The 25,209-nt window shown below is 39.5% G+C and overlaps 1 protein-coding gene across 4 annotated transcripts; it reads right to left on the bottom strand.

The window, feature by feature from the left end:
• Nucleotides 1–8: 8 nt before the first annotated feature.
• bltp2 (bridge-like lipid transfer protein family member 2) lies at nt 9–24,959 on the bottom strand. 4 transcript variants are annotated; one of them, XM_089121360.1, is made up of 41 exons: nt 24,862–24,955; nt 24,690–24,792; nt 24,162–24,289; nt 23,930–24,056; nt 23,657–23,706; nt 23,442–23,583; nt 22,850–22,968; nt 22,130–22,190; nt 21,831–22,020; nt 20,438–20,561; nt 20,232–20,356; nt 20,047–20,114; nt 19,817–19,953; nt 19,603–19,721; nt 18,452–18,639; nt 18,077–18,341; nt 17,762–17,967; nt 15,288–16,326; nt 13,955–14,146; nt 13,666–13,868; nt 13,468–13,586; nt 13,149–13,372; nt 12,116–12,306; nt 11,535–11,634; nt 11,250–11,449; nt 10,780–11,077; nt 10,476–10,633; nt 10,186–10,392; nt 9,993–10,092; nt 7,820–8,002; nt 7,607–7,728; nt 7,371–7,526; nt 7,144–7,265; nt 6,874–7,054; nt 6,642–6,728; nt 4,359–4,469; nt 4,121–4,256; nt 3,291–3,412; nt 3,113–3,214; nt 1,314–1,448; nt 9–1,214 (listed from the first exon to the last, which is right to left on the bottom strand). In XM_089121360.1, exons 3-41 carry the CDS (start codon nt 24,227–24,229, stop codon nt 1,029–1,031), a joined length of 6,663 nt encoding a protein of 2,220 aa, XP_088977486.1. In that variant the 5' UTR covers nt 24,230–24,289; nt 24,690–24,792; nt 24,862–24,955; the 3' UTR covers nt 9–1,028. The 4 variants fall into 4 exon arrangements, with proteins under 4 accessions (XP_088977486.1, XP_039526642.2, XP_088977487.1 ...); XM_039670708.2 differs by having other exon boundaries at nt 24,690–24,959; XM_089121361.1 differs by lacking the exon at nt 24,690–24,792 and having other exon boundaries at nt 24,862–24,959.
• Nucleotides 24,960–25,209: the final 250 nt, after the last annotated feature.

Raw genomic sequence — 25,209 nt, 5'->3', positions numbered from 1 at the left:
TGAAGAGCTCATGGGGGCTGCTTTTATTTTATTGACTTATTAATTTACATGCTCAGTGACATTTAATACCTCCCATTATTTGTACAAAAAACAATACAAGAATCATTGCCTGACACAGTGGGTTGTGGGGAGAAAATCTAAATATAGTGCTCATTTTTAAACATTCAAGCTGAAATATCATTTCACTTTCGAAGCTGACAAGCAAAAATCAGCAGCATCTGAAGACATATTGAAAATGATACAGAAGATATCCACAGATACAAAAATATCAGAAAATACTTTGTGTAAAAAGTGCAATAGTGTTAAAATTACAAAGTATTAATCCGACAGGCTGCAAAAATGGCATAAAACAAGATGCTTCCGATAACATCCGAAAACCCAACTGCTCTACAAGCAGAAGATCCTCATTCCATTTGCTTTTGTATTGCACTATGTAGTTAGTACAGTAAAACAGTGGTCAACAAACTAATGTCAAGTACAATTCACTCTTGAGCTTAAATGGGGACAAATACTTGATTTTTTGGCTATTTCACCAACAGCGGACTAATATGGGTTTCCAGTATATGTGAATTTCAGACTTTTCTTTCTTTCTGCCCAACAAACACAAGTATCTCCTGATCCAGCAGGAGGGGCATTGCAATGCTCAAAACACAAAATAGAGATAACGGAAAGATAAACCATTGAATTGTGGGACAGTCTTGAGCTGCGAGGACGTTATCTTATTTAATAAAGATAGTATGTAATTGAAATGATTTATGGCACAACAGGAGCACATAAAAACAACGTTAGGTGTACAGCACTCATATTAGACAGTAGAATGACTATCTCATCTTCTCTTTGTCAGCAGTCATGGTTTGACCATGGCGCTGGTTTCCGTGTCCACACCCAGCGCGGACGTTTAAAGGCACCACTGGTGAAGATGAGAGGAAACTCGGAGTCGGACTCGATTTGTTTATCATAGTTCCCACCCCTTTCCCACTGACGGGGACTCGGTAAGGTACAGCAGCGCTTCAAGACGTGAAGGAGCTTCACTTGCGGCGACTGAAGATGCTCTTTTTGCTGGAGCTCCTGTCGGCGGAGCTGAAGCCGATCAGAAGTCTTGCCTTCTCGTCCTCCACCTGCTGCTGGAGGCTGCTGTCCGATTTCCCATCTGCAGCTTTACCTCGAGACTCGGAGCCTGAGGCTGGTTTTAACCGTAGCTTCTCCTTTATCATCTATTTATTTTGGGACAGCAGTAAAACGGAATTTGAACTCTACTGCAACTACTGTATTTAAACGTTGCGTTTGGAGCCGAGGTGTTTGAGAGGGATTACCTGTGCGACCAGAGCCTTACGACTGTCTCTCTTCACAGCCATCGCGAAGTCCAGCCAGGTCCAGGTGTTGTTATGATACTCCAAACAGGGCAGAACCAGGTTCAGATCCTTCCAGTCTACACTGCTCTTCTCTCCCTATAGATACACCACAAGAGAAACGCATAGTCACACTAGGGAATATGAATTGAATACTAACAATATATGAAGAGTTCAGATGCAAAAGCCTCTAAGTGCCATTTGAAATTTTCTTCTAGAATGATCATTTTTATCAAGCTTGTATATTTAAGTTCAGTGATTTCACTTAAATGGCAATGATAATTACCTATTAATTATTATTTAAGTGAAATTACTGAACTTAAATATACAAGTTTGATAAAAATCATCATTAAAAAAGAAAATTTCAAATGGCATTTAGAGGCTTTTGCATCTGAACTCTTCATATATTTGCAATGCTGTTCCTTTGAATTTTCTATTTAACAAAAAAAAAGTATCACGGTCTCCACATAAATATTAAGCAGCACAAATGTATTCAAAACTGATAATAATAAGAAATGTTTCTTGAGTACCAAATCAGCATATTATAATGATTTCTGAAAGATCATGTAATTTGAGTATCGTTTGAATTTTAGCGATTTGGATTCCGCTCATCGACTTACAGTTCATCGATGATCAGTTGTGGTAAACTGAAGCTCAAGCATGATCGCTTGACATGTGAGAACCAATGAGGTTCATTCGTGTGTGTGTGTGTGTGTTACGCAGCACGTTTGTACGGAAAAAAAATTGAGATGGGAGAAAAAAATTAGTCAATGCTATTGGTTTCAACGGTTTGCAAACATTTGCGTTCACCCGAGAAACTTTGCGTTCGCTCGCAAAACCTTTTGAAAGAAAAAGCAAACAAATAATGCACTAAATTCAATCTGTTCATTATGTAAAGCGAAAAAATAAATTGTACTCAACCACTCAATTTATATGGATTAGTTTTACAATCTCTTTACGAACTTTTTCATTAAAAATATCTTCATTTGCGTTCCAAAGACGAACGAAAGTCTTACGCATTTGGAACGACATGAGGGTGAGTAATTAAAGAGCAACTAAACCCTTAACCAACTTTTTTTAGTTAATGATCTGTAAGAATGAATCTTTATTAATACCAGTCATTGATTCGAGTAACTTTTTTGACATTTGTGTATAAAGTGTTTTATTTCTACAATATATAGTGTAAAAACGTCTTAGTGCTGCCCTCTTCAGGTTGAACGGTGGCTACTGCAGTTGAATTTTCCTATTGGATGTTAGCGGTTCTTCGTGACATTTCAGCTCACCACGCTCTTGGTACGAGCTACACCCTTGGCAGTATAAAAACCAGCTTGTTTTGTCCAAACCACTGTAGCGAGTCAGGGGTTGGAATTGCGAGTATTGAAAACAATCAGGATAGAGTGTTTTTGCATCTATTTCGTCCCCTTGATCTCCGCTGGGGTCTGCCCACTTTTTCAACATTTTTCAAATATTCCCAGTGGGTGGAGTCAGGCTATGCTTGCTAGGCTAGGCTTATCCTTCAGGCCGTGTGTCCACCAAAACATTTTTCCACGCGCCTGGCGTATGTTTTCAATTGTTTTCAATGGAAGCGCCGCGTTTTTTAAACGCCAAAACGCTCTCAAGCGCCCAAAGCACGGCGTCTTCAGCAGAGCGTCTAGCGTTTTCAGCTGGCTAAAACGCTTTGGTGGACACACGGCCTGTTTTTGGGTGAACTATCCCTTTAAGAGAAGTCTTTTAAAAACATTATAACAATAGCCGGGACCAACCTTGTAACTAACGCAGAGGGGAACCTGGGGAATCTTGATGTAGATGAAAGAATTATTCATGGCTGCTCTCTCTTTCATCTTATCAATGTCATCAACAGGATGCTGAATGGGGGAGAGATTTAGAGGTTAGATAACTTACATATCGTTCAACCCGTCATCTCTTTAAAATAAAAAATACCTCAGGTGCTTTGCGAAAAGACCTCCTGACTCCAGCGGTTCGATTTAACCCTTGCGTGACCCCTTTTCCGGGTCCAAGCCCTCCTATGGAGTCTTCAGAGAGCTGCCTGGGTTTCACGACACCTGTGATTCAAGAAGACAATAAGACTTAGGGCCGTTTCGCACAAAACACGTTTTGCACAAGGACATAGGTCAGTGTGAAGGAAAAAAAAAAACGCAAGGTCTAGTTTATTTGTTTTTAACTTGAGCTCCACGCTTTTAGAACGCCATGTCACATGTGAGACTCAAACATATCTGTCTAGCTGCGGGTTTTTACATTGAAAGAAGTGTAGTAGAATGGAAAACTGTTCTATGTGATCAGCCCCTCCACAACTCCACAATGTGCACGAAAGTCACCCCGAAGCAATATCAGATACAAAACACTTCAATGTCAAAGGAGCAATGAGCTTTTAATAGCCAAGAATGGGCCATCAGTGTGGCAAAACATCAGCTGACAGCAATCTAATACCCTCACAGGAGTACGGAGGGGGGAAAAAAGAGAAATGGATGTCAACTGATATTGATCAGCATGGGGCAAGCTATTGATGTCAGTGCAGTGAGTGCTGAGAGTGGTTAAAACAGGAATGTAAAGAAAAAGAGTGCATCAGTTCACCAGTAGAACTGTGATACTTAAATGCAGCTTTCCAAGAGGATATGTTTTTTTTCCTCTCCAGTTCTTGTACTTACAAATGAATTAGATTTTTTTTCAAGATATCTGCATATGACATAGCATAGGTGAACATTGAGCATCACAACAGGGATGCTCATGTCAAGAAGGAAAAGTTCACAAACCTGTGGTAACCAGTCTGAACTTGTCTTCCTCATCCCCAACTTCCTCTTCTTCCACATTTCTTCCGGGGAAGAAAAACCCCATCATCCTCTTGAAGAACTGGTACATGAGCTGAATGGTGAGTGGTACCACATTTACCTAAAAATGAAAACATTTTTCCGAAATAAGAGGACAGCTATATGTGTGATTAAGATTCTCCGGTGTTACGATGTAAACAGCACTGGATTTCATGGTAGTGACCTCAAAGTGCTCTTTGACGGAAATCCCTCCAACCGGGGGGCGGACCTTACTGAAGATGCGTAGGGCAAGCTGGCGTCCTGATTGGCAGGGGCTCTGAGGACGCAGAACCACCTACAACACAGAAGATTATCACAATTACACCTACTTGACTGAAGTAGTTGTATTTGTTTAGATGCAAACCATGAAACAAAGGAAAACATGGACATGGCCAACCGAAATGACTGTACGGATGTATAAATATTAAATAAAAGGACAAACAACGTGGAAGGCAATGCCATTAGCCTGGAATATCGAACTACAAGGGAAAATGCAGGTGAATTTTGTCAAAACAGGAGCGTAAAACTCTCTGAGCAGGCATGTCTGGATGAGGATGAAGGTGTTGGACTAACAATCATAAGATTTTACCCACTCCATACATACCCTTACGTGCTGCACAAGAGAAACCAAGCAGAGGTATAAGATTAACAAATAGAAGATGTGTGGACAATGCTAAAATGAACTTGTCGCGTGTTGTCTGAATGAGTCGTTTACAAAACATTAGGGGTGTGACGAGATCTCGTCCCATGAGATTAAAATGTGACGATATTTCTCAACTAGGTGGAAAGCTGTCTCAGAGCTGCCATCTCGAACGCATTCAGGGTGAAACTCTCGCAACTGACGCAAAAACACCAATAGACAGGACGGAGCATGTTCTTTTTAATATGAAAAAGGCTCCACTTTCAAATACTGACAGTAAATCTATGGCAAAACACAGGAGAATACATCAATATGTTTTTAAATATGTGAATTATTCATTGCGATTTCCAAATAAAGTTTAAACCCTTGCTCTGTCTGAGTTTGCACGTTTTAATGTCCACATGTTCTTGTTCAAGAAATTGCAGTGGCTGTAGCGTCTCAATCATCAGTTTAGATTAGGGTACAATTCATTTAACTAACTATTAACTATGACTTTTGCCTCAATAAACGTCTAATTACTGTTTATTGATAGTTAGTAGTTGTTGAATTTAGCTATTGGGTAGGATTAAGAGATGTAGAATGGTCATGCATGCAGAATAAGGCATTAATATGTGCTTTATAAGTACTAATAAACAGCTAATATCCAAGTAAAATGCCAATAAGCTTTAAGCAACTAGTTAATAGTGGGATTTGGACCCTAAACTAAAGTGTAACCGAACATTAGAATTAAATGTTGTTTGGCCAATATTAAACAAGGATTTGATCTTGCTGTAAAGTGTAACAACAACAATCACACCACTGGCGCCCTCTGCAGGCATTTGTCATAATACATGACGCATATAATTTGAATATGATTACATTATATGTTTTTAACTGGGTTGTTCAGTAAAACTACATGATTACTTGCCTTTGATACTTTATTTGAACCAATTATTGTGCCTTCATTATTATATTATGTACTTCAAATAATTTTAAAGGCTATTGTTCACTTGAGTCTAGTTTTATTACCACAGAAAACATAAATTACTCGATTTATTGTCAAAATAATAGACCAATTACTTGAATACCATAATAACAGCCCTAGATTAGTTAAACATTTCAAAATGCACCTTGACTTTCAGTCAAATAAAAGACTATTTCTCCAGTCATGTATTTATTTTTTCTTTAAAATAGTTAAAATAGTCTCGTCTTGTGAGCTAAGGTTATCGTCACACCCCTAAAAAACACAGATCCAACATTTTTCTTAAGGATCTACAGTATAGTTGCTATTATAGTGGATAGTAATATCAGGAGCGTTGCTCTCATCAACAATAATTATCATGAAATCTATTGTATAAAATTTGATGATGCAATTCAAGTTGATGAAACATTAAAATATTAGTGATAAAATGCTCTATCTAGATAAATCTTCGATTTATGTGGACCTCTAACTATTGGGCTAGTTGGTTAATGGACAACTAATATACTAGATGACAGTCAGGAGACAGGACAGTCAATAAGTCGACTAGAAGTCAAACAAGAATATTGTTAACAAACATAATACAATAGACCTCCAACTAATCGACTAGTTGACTGTTGGATATTTAGTAGACCGTCCAGCTCCCTCCATAAAAAATGGCACCAAATGAAAATGTGCTCTAAACCAGCCTCCTATGCAGGCTTCACCTCAGACTGTATTTATTCGTGTCAAAAACCCAGAACCATTGAAAGAACTTAGAGGTCAATAACAGCAGATATTCAATGACAAATCTGAAATAATGTCATGTTATTCTCATATTTCAACTACGCCCTCTTGGACATCTAGTGGGAATCATTAAGCAGCTGTACCTTGTACACAGCATTGGGGAGCAGGTTATTCATTGTGAACCAGCCCAATTCCAGGAGATGCTCTGCTGTGTCATCAGATTTATTCAACTGTGGAAGAGAACATACCTTGAAGAGATCTGTAGCCAATCATGCACAGTCACATACATAGTAGCTAACTTTTTACCAATGATAAGCAAAGAACATTCAGCAATTTCAACCAAAACCTCTAAATGGTGAGTCCTTGCAGACATACCTTGCTGTACATGAACCTCTGCAGTTCAAGCTCAGCAATCCCCAACTGTCCATCTTCCTCCGTGAGACACCAGCGGGCCTGAGCAAAGTAGATCTCAGTACGACGTACAACGCTAACGTCTTCTGGGGGTTTCCGCAGCTCAAGTTTGTTTGCCCTCTGCAGTTGGAAGTCCTTAAAACACCTGAGAGGGAGATTAATATAGTGGGACTTTGATACATCTAACCATTTGAATCTATTATTGCTAATGAATCAACTGTAATGGTGACCAACCGGATGAGGATATTGAGTTCTTCACTCTTCATCTGCATGTCTGTCTTCTCCTGGTTGAGCTGATTCTGCAGGCGCAGGTTGATGTCCGACAGCTCGTCTCCTCTGAACTCTTCTGATTGGGACTGTGTGGAGTCAGATCAAAGATCATAATGCATGAACCTCAGAGTAGTTTGGAGGACATGATCTCAAATGGAAATGAACACACTAAAGTGTAGACGTGCACTAACCCTCATGTTGGAGTAGATCTGTTTCTCCAGGCACCGGATTTGAGCCAAATGCTGACGTACTGCTTCCTGAAGGTGCAAGATACTGCTACGCTGTTCCTCAGGGTTGCTGGAGATCTCCAACTGGAAACGCACACGCTGCTTCCTCTCGCTGTGCTCCTAAATAAAGCCAAATATTAAGCCAATCAGCACAAAACAACTCCAAAATTGGTTTTCAGACAATTAAAGACAATTCGAACCTTGCGTCGGGGTTCCACATGGAGCAGCAGGTTATTGACAATGTCCAGGATCATGGAGTACTGCACTGGATTGGTAGAAATCTCCAAGTCATTGTGGATGAGGGTGAAGGTGTCAACCGCACCTGATATGACCGGAACAAAACGATAATATCGCTCTGACTAAACAGATTACAGAATCTTAAGCCAATTCCTGTTTTGCTTGAAGTCACATACCAGCCTGTTTCTTTAAAAGGTCTTCCTTCTCATGGCGGTCACTGATCTCTGGTGGTTTGATGGAGGTGGCCAGTTCAGGGTCAATGTCGTGGCTGTACCCGATGTAGTACATGCGACAGCTACAGCGAGAGATGATACGCTGGACCTGCTGGGTCTCCTGAACCTGGGACGGCTGGTTCCAGTCTAAATCAGAGCCAAAGGAAATGATTCAAAAACACTACACTGTGGTTGCTGATTGTGACATGCAAAAGTCACCACCCCAAGGATGAGAGATGGCCCACTTGTAGGAAAATGAATGGGAGAAATCGTTACTCTCAATGTTCCTGACCCAAATTAAATCCAAAGCCCTCATAATCTTCGTCCAAGTTCACACGTTTGTTATGTAATGCCGCTTTGATAGTCAGGTAGAAATCTGCTGTGGTGCTCATTTCAATACAGGCTTGGCAGATAGTGAATGCAAAGGCGCCTCGTGAGCATCCTTTGTAAGCAAGTCCATTAAGCTGGAAGTGCGCATGAAGTGTGCCATTTGTAATGACTAATATGGAAGCTTCAGGAATGAATGTCCAAGGGTCATTAACAAAATGGCTATTGAGTGACTTGCTTTAAAGGATTTTTGGGTGTTCTGTGTGTTATTTAACAAGCTGCTATGTTAGGGTGACCAACTGTCCTGTTTTCCCAGGACAAGTCCTGTTTTCAAATAACAATATAACAATTTTCTATCCATACAGAGGAGGCATAACCTACTTTAAATGTATTGAAATTAATAAGGTATCTTTGAGTAAACTTTGAGTATCATTTGAGTAGGCCCATCTGTTTGCCGGGCCGAGTGTCCTGGTTTTTGGTAATCAAAATATGGTCACCCTATGCTATGTTAACCTGCTATGCCAGTTGGCAAGATATTCTAAGCAGTTGTTAGGGCATAATGAGTTGGTTCACCCCAAGGGTTAAATGCAGCTATGAACTAAAGGGACTATGAATTATTAAAGGACAACTATTATGCTTTTTTTGAGTTTACCTTTCTTTTAGAGCAGGGGTAGCCAACCCTGCTTTTGGAGGGCTACCTTCCTGCAGACTTCAATTCCAAACCTGCTCCGGCACAAAGACTCTCGTCTGACATCTTGCTTTATCCAAAGACTTTTTGGTCTGAGCCTTTTCAAATACTGTCTTCCTTTTGTGCCTGGTTTTCCTTCGCTGACTGTATATGCAGGTAACTGGGAATTTTTGGTAGCGAGGGAGAGTGACAGTCGCCCAGTCAATCATTAATAATGAGCTTTGTTTATTGCAGCACTGAGAGGACTACAGACACTCGATCTGCATACTTTCTTTTCCAGAGTACTTGCATTTGAATTATGTATTGGTATACATAGACAGTTTAAACAAATTTGGGAAAAAGATTTTTTAGAAAATTTCTACCTACCCTGCCTTTAATGAAATATATATATATATATAAAATACTGTTTACAGCTGCTCATGGAGCTAAAATATGATTATGGTAAAGATATCAAACAAACACTCTAAACAACTGATTCTTCGGAAAGGCTGGCTTTAAAGAGAACAGAACCAAAACGAGAAAAAAGTGAAAAGTGGTTGTGCAGCAATTTAAAGTATGAGAACAAATAATGTGTTTTGATGTGTGCGGTCCAAAAATATAATTATGAACTTAAAGGACAACTCCGGCGCAAAATGAATCTTTGGTCTAATTACACATTGCTACCTAGTCAACCGTTATCTGAGATTTGGATCGGCGTTCGTAGATCGACTGGTAGAGACTATTTTTCAAAGATGGCTTCTTCCTGTATTTGCGAAGTTGACTGTGTGTATAAAATATCTTCTTATTAAACTATTTGGACACTGACAAAGTTCTCAATGCTTCGGTTTGAATGTAGGGACCCTTGTTATGCTGTCGTGTTACTGTGGGGCTATTTTGAGCCTTGTTAGTGGTAATAACAAGCGATTTTTATTTGTCATTACTCTATGCCCTATATACTAGCATTATACTAGCGTTATAGGCTAAACTGTTTTTAGAGATAAAACTATTTACATTCGGCAATCATGAAAACAAATCTCAGATAACGGTTGACTAGGTAACAATGTGTAATTAGACCAAAGGTTCATTTTGCGCCAGAGTTGTCCTTTAATATGAACATAATATGGGCACTATAAAATGGCACACCTGTGGTGGTGCTGACCATGCCTCCAACAGCCTGGCCACTCTCCATCAGCTCCTGCACTGAGTCCAGGTTCCTCTGCCTGTGCTCCTCAATGTTCTTCACCTGTAGGTCCACAAAATCGGATTTGACTGCTGAAACGCAACGCTTTGTCATTCATAAATCGCATTAGAGTGATGTCTGGACTTCTTAACCCACCTCCAGCCATAGCTGCCAGTCTTCTTGTTCAGAGGGGTTTTGCTCCATGGTGGCGAAATACTGCATACCATCCAGCAGGCACGTCCAGGTGGTCTTCTGCTTGAGTGTGTCGCTGTACCAAGCGGGATGGTGTTCACATTGCAGTAGTTGTGCCTTGGCGGCAGACACCAGCACACAGCCGGCAGTCTCTGTGCCTCGCAACATCATCTAAACACAGTGACCATGGGAAGATGTTTAGATATTCTAAAACAGTATCCTGCACCGTAGGTTACTGCTCTTGGAATTCATACCTGACAATTGACAAGCTCTATGAACCAGTTGCGGTTATAAACGTCATCGGTTTGGCATGCGGCAATACCACAGAGGTGGTCGCTCACTCCCGCGTCCTCTTCGGAGAAGACCACAAACTTATCAGTCTCCTCGATAAGCTTCTGCAGCATGGAGGTTCCTAAAAAGGATCAACTGGGTTAAAGAAAGCCTATGTAGACTTGAGGACTCGCCAGTTTCAGAACTTTGTTAGTCCGGAATAATAAAACCTCACAAATGAGCAACAATATGCAGATTTTTGGGCTGACAGTCTAAAGAAGAGACTACCTTCATTCTGACTTTTCTCTGGGCGAGTGGTTGCGGTGATGACTGGTGTAGCAGGAGCAGTGTTTGAGGAGTAGCTGGACATGGAGCGCTTTAGCTTTTTCATCTGCACCTGGGTGTCGATTCGCAGACCCTTCAGAGCCTCGGTGGAGAGGTTCCTCTTCAGCACAGCTGCTTTCTTATAGCCGTCATATAACCCAAAGGCAATGTTCCTATTGGTGGTAGTCCAAGAGGCCCGCAAGTCCACTAAACACAACTTGTGCGTGTATGAAGCATTGGTCTCGTCTTTTGAGTTCACCTCCTGAGACAGTTTAAGCAGTGATATAGATTGATATCAGTGATATTAGTCTGTCAATAAAGGCCTACTTAATAAATAAAGGCCTACCAAATTTCATCTGGAAAAAACTTTAGAGTGATATGTTTTATAAAATAATATATAGTGAAATTATTTCCTGTAGATAAATGATCATCACCTCCTCGATGCGGTTGCTCTGTCTCTGGTAGCTGAGCGAGGACAGGCTGAGCAGGTGGGTCTTCTTCACCTGGGCGTTCATCTGGTGGTCGGCAGTCTCGTCCCAGGTGGAGGCCATGAGGTGCACGGTGACCAGAGAGAGCTCGCTCACCATCTGAGTAACATTCCACTCGGAGATCAATCGCCTCATCACAGTACCAGCTGTAAAACAGGTATCGTTTCAGCAGAACATTTCAACAGGGTGTGTTAAGCAGAGAGATTGACTGAAGGCTGTTTGTTATCTCACCCTGTGGGATGAGCCTCTGTGCTCCTCTGGTGAAGACATGACCTTTACTGCACTCCACCTGGATGCCTCTCTGCTGAGCAAATGATGCCCAGTAATGGACCTGCACAGGAACATTAATACAGGTTTAACTTAAAGGGATACTGTATTTGTTAAAGGAGTCTTAAAGGAGTTAAACTGTTGAGTTCAGCCGACCTCCAGTTCTGGCGGTAACACTTTTAGCATACATCATTAAAGTGCACAAGACCATTAGCATTTCTCCCCAAATATCAAAACACTTTGGTCATTTTTTTTCTGAGAAATGCTAATGGTCTTGTGCACTTCAATGATGTATGCTAAGCTATGCTAAAAGTGGTACCGCCAGAACCGGAGATCGGCTGAATGGATTCAAAAAAGGTAAAACTCAACAGTTTAACTCTGGGGGAGTTGTAAAATGAGCCTATTTTTTTTTTTTTTTTTTTTTAAAGTGGAGTATCCCTTTAACCTTAATCTTTAACTATCTTTCCAAAATTACAAAAGATGAAACTCCTTTGAATAAGAAGACGGATAGACAAAGTATTGTGTGACTGGAGCCGGTGCTTTACCTGTAGTTGTGGGAAAGACGCCGTGTAAGACATCTGTTTGTAGTGCTGTCCGAGCTTCCTGCGGGAGGGTCTGAGGCTTTGGAAGAGCTTGCCTCTGCAGATGGGCCGGGACACACTCGTCCAGGTGGCCCAGAAGTTCTGCATCCAGCGAAGGGTGCTGCTGTAGAGGAGGATTCTGGGCTGGCAGAGCTCTGGGAGGAACACACACAATTTAAAACATTGAAGAAAAGTGGAGTATCCCTTTAAAGGCTGGAATACACAACACGTCGATTGCTCTGATTTTCAGTCTGGATGAGTCAACGCTAGTTGCTTGAAGTCAGAACCAGTCTGCAGATCGCAGTCGGAGTTAAATAAAAAATAAACATAATGTAGTGTTTGATGGGCACACACTTTTTTTGGTTTTGGTTTCCTTTTGATGCAATAGATATAAACATGTTTGATATTTTGTGCGGATTTTAGAACACATTGTCACATGTTTCTGCACGAATTTGTGTTTGGAACGACTTGAAAGACTGTTTGCGCGTTTAGTTTTCTCTGCAACCATTTACAGTTGGCAAGTGTCTAATGCTAGGGCTGTCAAACGATTAATAGCATCCAAAATAAAAGTTTGTGTTTACATAATATATGTGGGTGCACTGTGTATAATTATTTTATATATGTAAATACACAAACATGCTTGTATATATTTAAGAATTATTTTCATGTATATACTGTATATAGATTTATATATAATTTATATATTATATTTTATATATAAATAATATTTTTCTTAAATATAGATGCATGTGTGTGTATTTTTATATATACAAAATAATTATACACAGTGCACCCACATATATTATGTAAACACAAACTTTTATTTTTGATGCGATTAATCGTTTGACAGCCCTATCTAATGCCTTTTAAAATTGTCTAATGCCTTTCTAAGTGTCTAATTGTTTTAAAATCTGTTCCAAACAAAAAAGTGCATAATGGTAAAAAGTCTATTCCAGCCTTTATCAGCATTTGGATAAAAAAAGTGTATAGTTCTAACTTTTGCCACAGTGCTGGTCGAGGTCCATGGTGTTGGAGAGGTTGAGGTTTTCAGAACGGAAGGCCCTGTAGGAGTCATGCGGCTGGACTGAGGCGACATCCGCAACGTTCTCTACAGCACAGAGCATTACGGCATGGTGGTCATGTGGATTACCATGGCATAGCCATTGGAAGTCAAGGGTCATACATAGGCTCGGGAGATGCAAGAAGCAGATATCATCATACCTGTATAGAAACAGACCAGGCACCGTTAAATCTTCACAAATTAAAACATAAGTCACATTTTATTGTAATGCAACTACTAGTCAACAAGCATGTACTTGGAGGCTGTTCTAACGTTGACATCAAGGTCACCCTTGAAGACAAACTGCCCAGGATTCCAGTCAAAGTTAAGCTTGCTCCACTCCCAGTGCAGGTTCTCTGTAGTGTTGTAAGGGTCCTACACAAATTAAACATTATAGTCAGCACAAGATGTTTACATGAGTTTTTAGGAAAGAAGCCTGGGAATGTGTTAGTACCTCAGTAGCGAGCTGGTGCAGGTTGGCCTGTTCGATGTCCATTACCCAGCGGCCATGCAGAAGAAGTCTGCTTTTATCCCACCAGGTCAGTAGAGGGGACGGGTCAGCTGTAGGTTTGGTCAGTAGATCAACAGCCTGGCCAATCAGCGTCCAAGCAGGATCCCAGCATGGCCCCCACACAATGGTGTAGAGGGATATATTTGCTGTACACAGAATTAGGACCAGTTGAGTATTATTGTTGTGCCACCATGTTACAGACTCACAACATCAATAGGGTGTTGTGACTCACAATGGACATCGTAGTAGAACTTCAGTGGTGGCATATTCCTGTAAACGGTCACATCACCCCATGGCTGGCCGAGCTGGACGACCTGTTTGCGCTTTGCTCTCAGCTGCCCATCCTGCTCGGTTCCCATCAAGCGTCCCGCCAGAGCCCACTCTCTGATCTCAAACAGGTATCGAGGGTAGTCCCGTATCCGCACTGAACCACAAAAGAAAAGGAGCATGCTAGCTATCATGGACCATTATAATTGTCTGAGAATAGAATCCTGTATTCACACTCACAGTTGATTTCAATAGAGTTGGGACACAAAAATTAGGTAAAATAGTAAATTCTAAAATTAATCCAAAGTAATTTTTTCGACACTTTTCTGCCATTTCTTTTTGTTGGCCATCTTGGATGATTTTTTCACCAAACTTTTATAAAAAAAATAAATAAATAAAAATCAAATGTTTTCTTGACAATAACTGAAATTTTAAGTTTAAACAACTAAATTTAACAGAACTGAAATAAATAAATGATAATATAAATAAATAACCTAAAAATGTATAAAAACAAAAAACTTAAAATATAAAAATAGTCAATTAAAAAAATATTTGGTACTTTCCTGTTATCCGGACCCCACGATGGCCTACGCCTAACCCTGCCCCTAAACCTACCCGTCACTTGGGTTAAGACCAATCAGGGATGACTATAGTTCCGAAATAGTATATGGTGGGGTCCGGATAACAGGAAAGTACCAAATATTTATATTAACTAGTATATAAGTAATACTAAAATAACATATTGGTACTGCCTTTTCTACAAAGGATTCATCCCATGCTGCTTTAGATTTTGGTGAAAGCAAGTCTTATTGATGTGTTAATAATACTGTTAAGTTAACTTAAAATGGTGTCTAGGTAGGGATTTCACAGATGTGTCAGATTACTGACAGTAGATATTCACAAAATAGCAAAGCAAGCATCATTCATTAGATATTAACATTGGGGTGTTTAATTTCGCCATATCAAGTGCCACTGTCCTGTAAAGTTTAGCCCCAACCCCAATTAAACACTCCTGAACCAGCTAATTCAGGTCTTCCGATTACAAGACACTTTAAGGTACATTTCAATTTATGCATTTGGTAGACGCTTCAGTGACTTCCACTGCATTTAAGGTATTTTATAAATTCATGCATAACCTGGATCTTGAACTCATGACTGTGGAGCTGCTGGTTCTATGCTCTACTCTTTGAGCTACAGGAAAGGTGAGCTGCTGTGGCAATGTGGAGCTAAACTCTGCCAGACATTGGCCCTCCAGGGGCAGGATTGGACACTCCTATATTAAAGCATGCTCGACTTACCCAGAAATGCATTAAGCTTGAATTTAAAAGCACGGCACCACTGGACAACCAGCTGCAGCCCATCTCTAGGGAAAGGGCTGATGCCATCGATGTCCCTCAGCTGCTCTCGGATCCGCTCAGGACCGTGCAACGACTGATCCGCAAGTGCCACCAGCTCGAACTCCGACACAGTCCAGGTGAGCAAGGACTTGCGCATGGGCGTGTTGGCGTACAGCCTCTTAGATCTCTGAATATAGATCTCAATGTGCTTACGCTCGAGTGAGGTGTAGAGCTCCTCAATTTTCCGGGCCGGCAGGAGCTCGCCGTGCTGTTTGCGTAGGTCAGCCACCTTCTTGTCCAGCAGCTGCAGGCGCTTGGCACTTTCCTTGCTTTCGTCCTTCATTAGCTCGTAATTGTCGCGGAGTTTGATCTCAAAGACGTCGTCCAGGAACACGAAGGAGAACTGGTTGATGCGGATCAGCAGGTCCGGAGGCAGGCTACAAGGTTCTGCTGGCGGGGCGGCACCTCTGTGTAGGGTCTTCAGCCACTTCTGCACGCTGATGGCCTTGTCGAAAGTGTCTGAGAAGTTGTATTGATAAGGGAACTCAATGGCAAGGCTGGGGGCAGTGAAGAGCCAGGTGCGATTGCGAGGTGTTTGGAGGAAAGGGAATTGAGATCTGTGATGTTGCATCACTTCGAGATCATCCAGCATCTGAACCTCTGCACCAGAAAAGGAGAAGATATCATTGCCATCGAAGTTGAACACCAGGTGAGGAGTCTTCATCAGCATCGCTCCAGGGCGCTTGGAAAGCGACAAGGCTTCTGAAGCGAAGATGATGAAGTTGTTCTCGGCCACGTGGGCGGTAAGCTGAGTGCTTGCCAGCTCTATACACACTAACATGCCAGAGGAAGAGGCTGCAGACTCTGGTTCATCCTTTTGTCTTAGGCTTAGAGATGCAGATAGAGCCTTCCAATAGCTTTGGCTCTCGGTGACGTGTTGATACAGAAACATGTGATCCGATGGGGTCCACTGCACTGTTAAGGCATTTTCACTCCGCACCTGATCATATAAAGATGGGAGGAAATGAAATCATGCTGTGGTTAAAGCATAGCTGTCAACAATGAACATTGAAAATAAGGGAGATTTCCCGGAATCCATCGCCAAAATAAGTTTTTTTTTTTTACATTATTAAGAGAAACAAAGGAAAAACGAAAAAGATATTTTATTCCTATGTTATGCTATGACTTCTGTAGTGGACACCAGGACTCGATTGTTTAAAAAAATGACATGAAAATATATACAGGCAAAAATAATGGAAATTTTTGATATAAACATCGTTTTTTTTTTTTTTTGCCAGGAAACGCTTCCAACACGCTTGCGTGTCGCATGAAAAATAGGCATCTCTGGTTCTATTTCTAGCATGCAAGCGTTTGCACGCGTCACGCAGGCAGTGTGCAAGCTCTAATCTGTTAACATGGGAGCCGAAATAAAAAACATAGACAGTAAAATAAAAACGGTCACGCCACGCAGCTGAGACGCACGCAGCCAGTATGTCTCCGGCCAGCGCGCGTGGCACTGCATCCCAGTATGAACGACTTTAAGCCGAATAGGTCCGAGCTTGTACGTCTCACACAATCAGAGTGTAAAAATACAGGATATTTTACGGGAAAATAATAAAACGGGAAGACAGCGGGAACAGAGATAAAATACGTGAGAAACCCGGAAAAAAACGGGAGGGTTGACAGCTATGGGTTTAAGTTGGCATGAAACAGAAATTACGAACTTTTCTTAATTATTGTGATGTATATATGAGTGAAATGACTTCTATATGAGTGAAAAAAAAAGTAGGGTGGGACTTGATTTGTCTTTTGGGAATGACAGGAATTATTGTCCTGCACTCGTGCTGATGTACACCTCATCGGAGAAGATATGTCGTTGCGAGAGCAAGTTAATGTTGTTTTTATTAAAGATTACAAGGGCACATGAATTTTAAACAAATACTGGATTTCATAGATTATTGTATAATTAACTTTAGCACTTTTTACTGCAAAGTCCAAATGACTAAGATAATGCAATTAATTTCAAGCATAACAAAACGTGCAAAGCGCACACAGTAGGATTTGTGTCGAATGAGGGAGGTATTTTTTTTTTTATAAAAAAAGTCATGATTTAAGTATTTTAGATCATAAATAATCACCTAAAATTCCACCATAAAATTCAAAATGAGGCCCTATTTTGACATGTTTGTAGCAAAACATTGCTTATTTCATTTTATATTTAATTCCCAGATTTTTAGAGTGGTCTCAAAAGTGTAGGACCCCACTATAGTTGTTAATGGGTTTCAAATGCTATAAACTGTTTTGAATAAATAAATAAAACACTACGAATGCGTTTTCGTGCAGTCACTGCAATCACTTCTGAGAACTAGTGGTTATGAAATAACTGATCCTATGTGAGGAGGTCATGACAGCTGTGTGTAGGAGCAGTGTAGTACCTCCAGACTGCGGGTGGTGATGTGGTAGGAGACGGTGAACGTGGTTAGGGTCAGGATGGGGTTGGGAGTTTGGGCGGCTGGACAGCAGGGCTCAATACTCTCAGTAATGGCCTTCACCACAGCTAGAGAAACACCCTGGACAGACACACTTGAGTTCTCCCCCGATCCTTCAGCCACCACTGTGTCCACCCGCACTCCAACAGCCCCTTTAATGCAATTCAGAAAAACAAGCCATTACATACTGGAACAAGCTAAAATGCATAAAAAAAAAATCAGAGTACAATTGTTATTTTAAGGGCTTATTTTATTTCCTACCTGCAACATTGGAAAGTGTGAATGCGTTTACATCCTCAAGACTGAGTTTAAATTTAAAGAGTTGTGGTGGGCAGGTTGGAGGCTTTTCAAGAGGGGAATGCAAGGAGACGTTTTCTCCTTTGTCCAGTTTAAGGACGGAGAACAGACGAGACAGACACAGAGTGCAAGTCTCGGACACTTCCACCTGCAGGCCTTTCAGATTTGACTCCACACAAACACTCCTAGAGGGGTTGGAGTTCACCGTCCTCTGCTTACTATAGCTGCCCTGTGAACAAATTAAGAAGGGATCACGCACAGCCAGATTGTTTCAGAATATAGACCATCATGCATAATGAATAAATGACACCTTACTAGTTAAACACATATTGATTTTACCTGCAGTGTGAGGCAGTCTAGAATAAGGGCTTCCCCCCAGACATGTTTTCCAGGTGGATGAGGAGCCTGCTGGATATGGGAGCCCTGGCCCACACGCCACCAGAAATGATCCAGGGACAGAGAGGCTTTCTCAGTCACAGTGAGACTCTTTACGCCATCGTCTTCTGAGTCCAACAAGTGCTGCAGTTCTGTGAGGCACACCATAGTCAGTAACAGTTATGCACGACATTTTTTATTATTTTGAAATAAGAATTTAGTCCTCATTTTTTAGGCAACAGACAGTGTTTGATATCCAAAAATAAACTACAAAAATAGTTTTGATTAACTGAAATAAAGTAAAATATAAATATTTAGATGCATTCAAACTAAACGCTGCCTTGGCAAAGGAAAGCTAAATAGAAATATCCTAAATGAATGAATACAAGTGACAAAAGCACATAACAAAACTAGTAAAACCTAAATTCAAATTAAAACGAAAAATACAAAATAAAAGCTAATTAACATAATAATTATTATAATAGTATATAATAATAATAAAATAACTATTTACAGTCCATTCACACCACAAGCCAAAGTGGCAATTCAGATTTTAGATTTTTTTACTCAAATCTATTATTTTTGTTTATGAGATTGTTCACATGACCTTTTGTGTCCCATATTAAACATTGATCTGATGCTTTTAACCAGTTTTCTTTCTTTAACACCATTCCAGCTTCTATATCTATGTTCTCTTAACCTTTTAGCTACCATTAATATACTAATTCTCTATTATTTATCATCATAATTATACAACAATAAAATGTCATTATAAAATATTACATTAATATAAATATTCGTATTAATATTTAAGCAAGAACAAATCTTAATTATACAAAAAATATTAATATTACATTAAAAGTTCTGCATTTGTAATAACATAAGGTGCTAATTATATTATTGGCTTAAAAATGTAACTAATCACCAAATTAATAGGATGTTCAAATGCCACAGTCAATGTGATTCTGTAGGGAAGATCAGTGTCACATTCGAATGTTTTCTGGTCTTTGAAACTCTAAAGCTTAGAACATGCCTTCATAAAAACTTCTAGGATGTAGCTAAGCTACATATTTCTTTCCACAGTGAAAATACACATTTATGTCTGACAAATTTACCAGCATTGGCTGAGATGAAGCCCAAAGCAAAGGGTGGCGTATCTCCTAACTGCACGGACACATTGACATTGGACACGGAGGAGCTTATCAACACGGGGGCATCCAGCTGAGGGAAACGCCTGGGAGACAAAAGGACACTTATGTGAGAACAATAAACAAGACCTCCATCACAGCCAAATCTGTGACGCTCAGCAAGCAAGTGGAGGATTAATACCTATTTTTACGAGTCGTTTGTTTGTGCGAGAGCTGCTCCCATGACAACATGTCCAGCCAATGGGAGAACTCTTGATGACGGTAGTGGATGATACAAGTGTTGATGGTGACCGTGCTAGAGATGTCAACCGATGTCACCTTAAGTGAAGCGTGAAGACAGAAACAATAGTGAAAAAAAGACAAAAGCTCTGATTTGGATAGAGAATTCATGAAAGCAACAAAACAACTTACCTGCAGTATGGTTCTGAGAGTGTTTAGACATAAAATCCTCTGTCTACTTTGTGACAGAAGAAGGCCATCTGAAAAACACCCAGTCACCCACAATATTTATAGTTAAGGCTTTGTTCATATTACTAATCTTATGTATAATCAATAATAATAGTGATAAAGAGTGTGTTCTTGAGTCCTACACCCACCCTCAAGCAGAAGCTCCAGGCGGCTCTGTGGGAAACTGAGCTCAGGGGTGAAACTCTTCAGAGGAAGCTGTTCATCATCACGATCATAACCCACCTTTAAAGACTTCAAAGTCCAGTTCAAGTGTCTGAGAAATCAAACACAGTTTGTTAGAGCGCAAAAATCATCATTTAAGATTAATCACAATGACTCTACCAGCACATCTTACCTCTTCTGACTATGCATGGAGAGTGTGATATTAGTGTTTTCAAAATCCACATTGACCTTCTGTGGAACCAGTTTGTGAAGCCCCTCAATTGCTTCCGTTTGAATGAAAGAGTCCTCTTTATCATCTTCAAAAGACATAAACATTATATAAGCTTTAACAGAGTTGAATTTACAGCAGGTTTATACACACTGGGCACGTTTGCTGCGGTTGCAACTTGATTCTATCGAACCCTGGTGCATCTTACGTCATCAAAAAATGTGCACGACGCATGATAGGAAATGCATGTGAATATATATATATATATATATATATATATATTTTTATTTTTTTTTAATATGGTGCTATTATGTGCAGCAAAGTGAATGAGACTTGTGTTTACTGTATGTATGTTGCATAAAGTTTTGCAAACAGACACTTTTAAGGAGACAGCGGGTTGCGAGCGATTCATTTGCCATTTTTAATTGCACTCAATCTGCAAGGTGACACTGCATTCTTACTCTAGCTCCTATCCAGGGAAAAATCATCACATTACAGAGGTGTTTTGATAAATTAATGAAGTCATCATCAGCTAAAACGCATGTGCAGGTTACTTTACATCCTGAACAAGTGGGCACCCGAGTCAGAGATGTGAATCGCGACACAGTTTCAGTCCAAACTCGCCCAATATAAAAACTTAAACTAATTTCAATTCACTTTCTTGCCAAGGCAACATTTCAAATTTTTTTTTAGTTTAACATGAAGCACTAAAATAACAGAAACTGAACAAAAAATTCATAAAAACTATCCATTAACATATTAAAATAAATAATAAAAACAACCAAAACAACACATTTTGAACAAAATAACTAAAACTGAAAATGGAAAATATAAAAATAAAAACAACATAAAAAAATCTAAATATTTATAAAAACTAAGTATGTAAATTAGGTATGCACTGAATAATTTATACATAAACTTACTATTTTATTTAGCAGAACAACTGTAAAACTACAATACTATTAGATGACTGTCTTCTTTTCATCATTTTGAAATGTTATGACCAAGGTTTTATTTGGAAAACCACAGGGAGCCCATACATTTCCTTTTTTTTTTTGACAACAGCCGGTTCATAAGCAATTCTCCTAATTACAAGTTAGGAAAGATGTAATGTTCCCAAAAGCATGTTATAAATGTCCCAAACTCAGAGCAGATGCAGAGATCTTCATACAAAGCAGAATGTACAAGCTGCTTTGAGACACTGAAAACACTGGAATATAAAAACACAGTGCTGTACTTCACTCTGAAATTTTGATATTCCCACTAAGCCATTTCACGACTTTGGCTGAATAATGATTAATCATGCAGCCCCAATTTAATGTTTGTATCTCAAATTTAAAACCTGATTTGGTCAAACCTGCAGTTCGACTGATGCATGGAGCTGGAGCAGATCCTGGAAGTTTGGGTAACTGGCTGAGGAACAGACCCTCGTGAAGTTCAGCCAGCAGAGTTCTGACACACAGTCCTAGACGGCCTGGCCTGAGATCAGGCAGACTCACGTCACCATTAAGGGCCAGACTCAGGGACACATCAGCCAGACAAGTGTCCTGTTAATGAGAGAACAGGCACTCTGTTATCACCTTGTAACCCAATTATTTATGTTTTGAACACTGAAGTAAAACCTTAACACATGTACAGTATATGTGGTGTACATACCAGTCTGCTGCTCTTTAGAACTTTACTGCTAAGTTGTCCCATTGAGAAATCCCAGGCCAACCTAACAACATATAAAGAAGTTGTCATTTTGGGTAACCGGTTTCTTTAAAAGCCTTGCTCAGGGGCAAAACAGTGCAAGTTTGTGGCTTGATCCTCATGGGAAATTAAATAGAGATGCACAATACAAAACAGGCATTTCAAATTGTAATATTAATAATAATTTACAATATTTATTGCATTTTAGATCAAATTAAATGCAGCCTGAGAGAGACATCAGTCTAAAACATTAAAATCTTACCAACCCCAAATTTTTGAATGTAGTGTTCTGTCATCGAACGCTCAGTTAATCTTAAAAAGACACTGATGATTAAATAACACTTAAATGTGCCATTTTCCATACTGCACATTATAATATTTACAATGCCTAAATTTACTTGTAGCTTTTAACATGACTTATTTTAGTTTTGAGAGCTTTATTTTTTTTATTTTATTTAGATAAAGAGTTTTAATATTGGTCATTTATTCTTCATACATGGTCATTTGTTATTCATTTAAATCGGCCCCAACATGAGTTACCGGCTTAATGGTTTAAAATTTTTATATCAGTGCATCTCATCTAGCCAGCCCTGAACTCATCCCATTATACACACAGCTAAAGTAACAACACCATGCAAAGGTCTTTTTAAAGAGCAGAAGTTCTCCTTTTCAGAGGTTAATCACCTTTTACTTTGATGATCCAGCAGCAAAGTGATGGCAGAGGACGTCATGTGCCAGAGTGACTCAGGCAGGGCCAGATTCAACACCATCACATTTATGGAGTCGATGTGGAATGACAGCAGCTACAAAAACAGAGACAACTGGAAACTTTAAATTAACTGTATACAAAACAATCACATTTACAGTAACACACTTTCAATAGAAGCCCATAGAGAAAGGCATTCTGAAGGTTTTAAAAGCACTTACATGAAAATGTGTGTAAAGGAAATAAAAGGTTGGATATAATTTCGCACAGACCAACTTAGTAAACAATTTTACACGTTAACAAGTATAATGTTTAAATCTTGAGTTGATATTTTTAAATAGAGCAACGGACCAACTTAGTATGGTGTTGATGAACAGCCTGTACCTAAACTTTTATCTCAGTGCAAAATCTTGCAGCATTTCCTTCCATTGCAAGTGCATTATTATACTTTTCTGTAGAACGATATGAAATTATCTTCTGTGGTAATTATTAGCATTCTTGGCTTAACTTGTATTGAACCTGAAACATTCCAGAACTCTAAACTCTAGTTCTAAATGTTGATCACCTCACCTGAGAGAAAAAATGCAGAGTAGAGGGACTGAGAGCTAGTTTTTTAGTATTCTCTTCATTGCTTTTGGGAGCCCGGGGCCTAAAGGGCTGCAGCAGGTCGAAGCGGAGCCGGGCATCACCCACACACAATGCCAAGAACCTCCTATAAGAAATAAAACACAATGAATTGACAACAGAAAATATTAATTCTAGCTACATCTCATTACTATACTTACGGCAAGTCCGGGTTAAATAGTTTACAAGAAATCCATATCCTGTCAATTTCCTGCAAAACACAAGAGTGAACAATGATTTAAAGCGCCAGAAAAGATAAAACAAAGCAGTTACAGCTCTTAACCCTATAAATCCTACTGTATCACATTTGATATGAACATTTCTAAGACATGATCATGACTTTGCTGAAAAACCTGTTGCACAATCTACTAAATGCCTTGTCACATGATTGATAGTTGTTGTCAATGTTTTATTAATGCAGAAACCAAACCAACCAGAGTGTGTTGAGGCTGAAACTGAACACTGATTCCTCGCACCGAGAACAGACCAACAGACTTGATCTTGAGATCAGCATTCAGGACATTGTGGAAAAAACGAACAGCCAAACTGCGGGCAAACCATCTAATAAAACATGAAGAAGAGAGTATCTCATAGGCTTTAATGTAGCATTTGCAACTCATTTTATTTCTGTAAGTTGACAATCATTCATGTATGCTGGTTTCTTACCTAAAGAGTAAAATTAATACAAGTGCCAGGATGAGAAACACTGAGATGGCAATCAGCAGGGCAGACATTTTGCTGCAGATGATTCTTCACATTTAGCCTACAATCATGGCACACTGACTCCAGACCACCTGTCAAACAGACACCGATGTTAATTCCTCTAGAATTATCTACAAGACTTGTTAGTTACTTATATTAGTTAATAAAATAAAGTTAAAAACATATAGGCTAGCTGAATACTGACACAGAACGAGAATGTCTTGCATTACCATTTCACAAAGGCAAACTGAGAGCTTTATGCAGTAAACAATATAAAATTAATATTATGTTGAGTATTATTCTCAACAAAATCTAATTATTTGATCGGCAGTCTTAAGTGTTGTGCCACTCTGGCAATTCAAACAGCTTTTGGGCGGATATGGCAATGCAAGCATAAGCAAGATAACAGGCAAAACAATTCAACCAAGAATTATTTAACTTCGTAGTTAAGGTGTTCGATGTAATTAGCAACGTTTAAGTCGGGTTACCCACCTGAAATGGTTTGTAATGCAAAACCTATGGATCTCTACGTGTAACGTTACACCGCCCCTCCGTCTCATGCTAGGCTATCTAGCAACGGCATCATGACAGCCTTCTGTCAACAAACAGACATGCTAATCATGTTAATACGCCTCTTAAAACACACATAATTACAAGTACATACGTTTTAAGGCTGATAAACAAGGTTTCATTTTGTTTTAGCATCGAAGTGATAGGCTTTCCACTTGCAATACTTGTTTCAAGTGTGAAAGCAGAAATATTAAGTGTTTTTTTCATAATAAAAGCCCACGAGAAGAGCACAGAAAATAATTAAAAGTTATGTTATTTTTTACTAAAGAGCCAGAAACGTTTAATAAGTCTTACCATCTGTATAGGTACGCAATATTGAAATTATTGTCTTTTAACTAACGTTATAAATAAACGTGGGCAAATATATACTTATAGTTTTATAAGTTGGACAGTCAGCTGAGTGTCATCGTGTCACCTGACTACAGGTGAGCTACACCATGGG

Source organism: Pimephales promelas, chromosome 16 (genome assembly GCF_988280905.1).
Source record: "Pimephales promelas chromosome 16, fPimPro1.hap1.1, whole genome shotgun sequence".
NCBI classification, from domain to species: Eukaryota; Metazoa; Chordata; class Actinopteri; order Cypriniformes; family Leuciscidae; genus Pimephales; species Pimephales promelas.
This window is presented reverse-complemented; position numbering and strand designations above follow the sequence as displayed.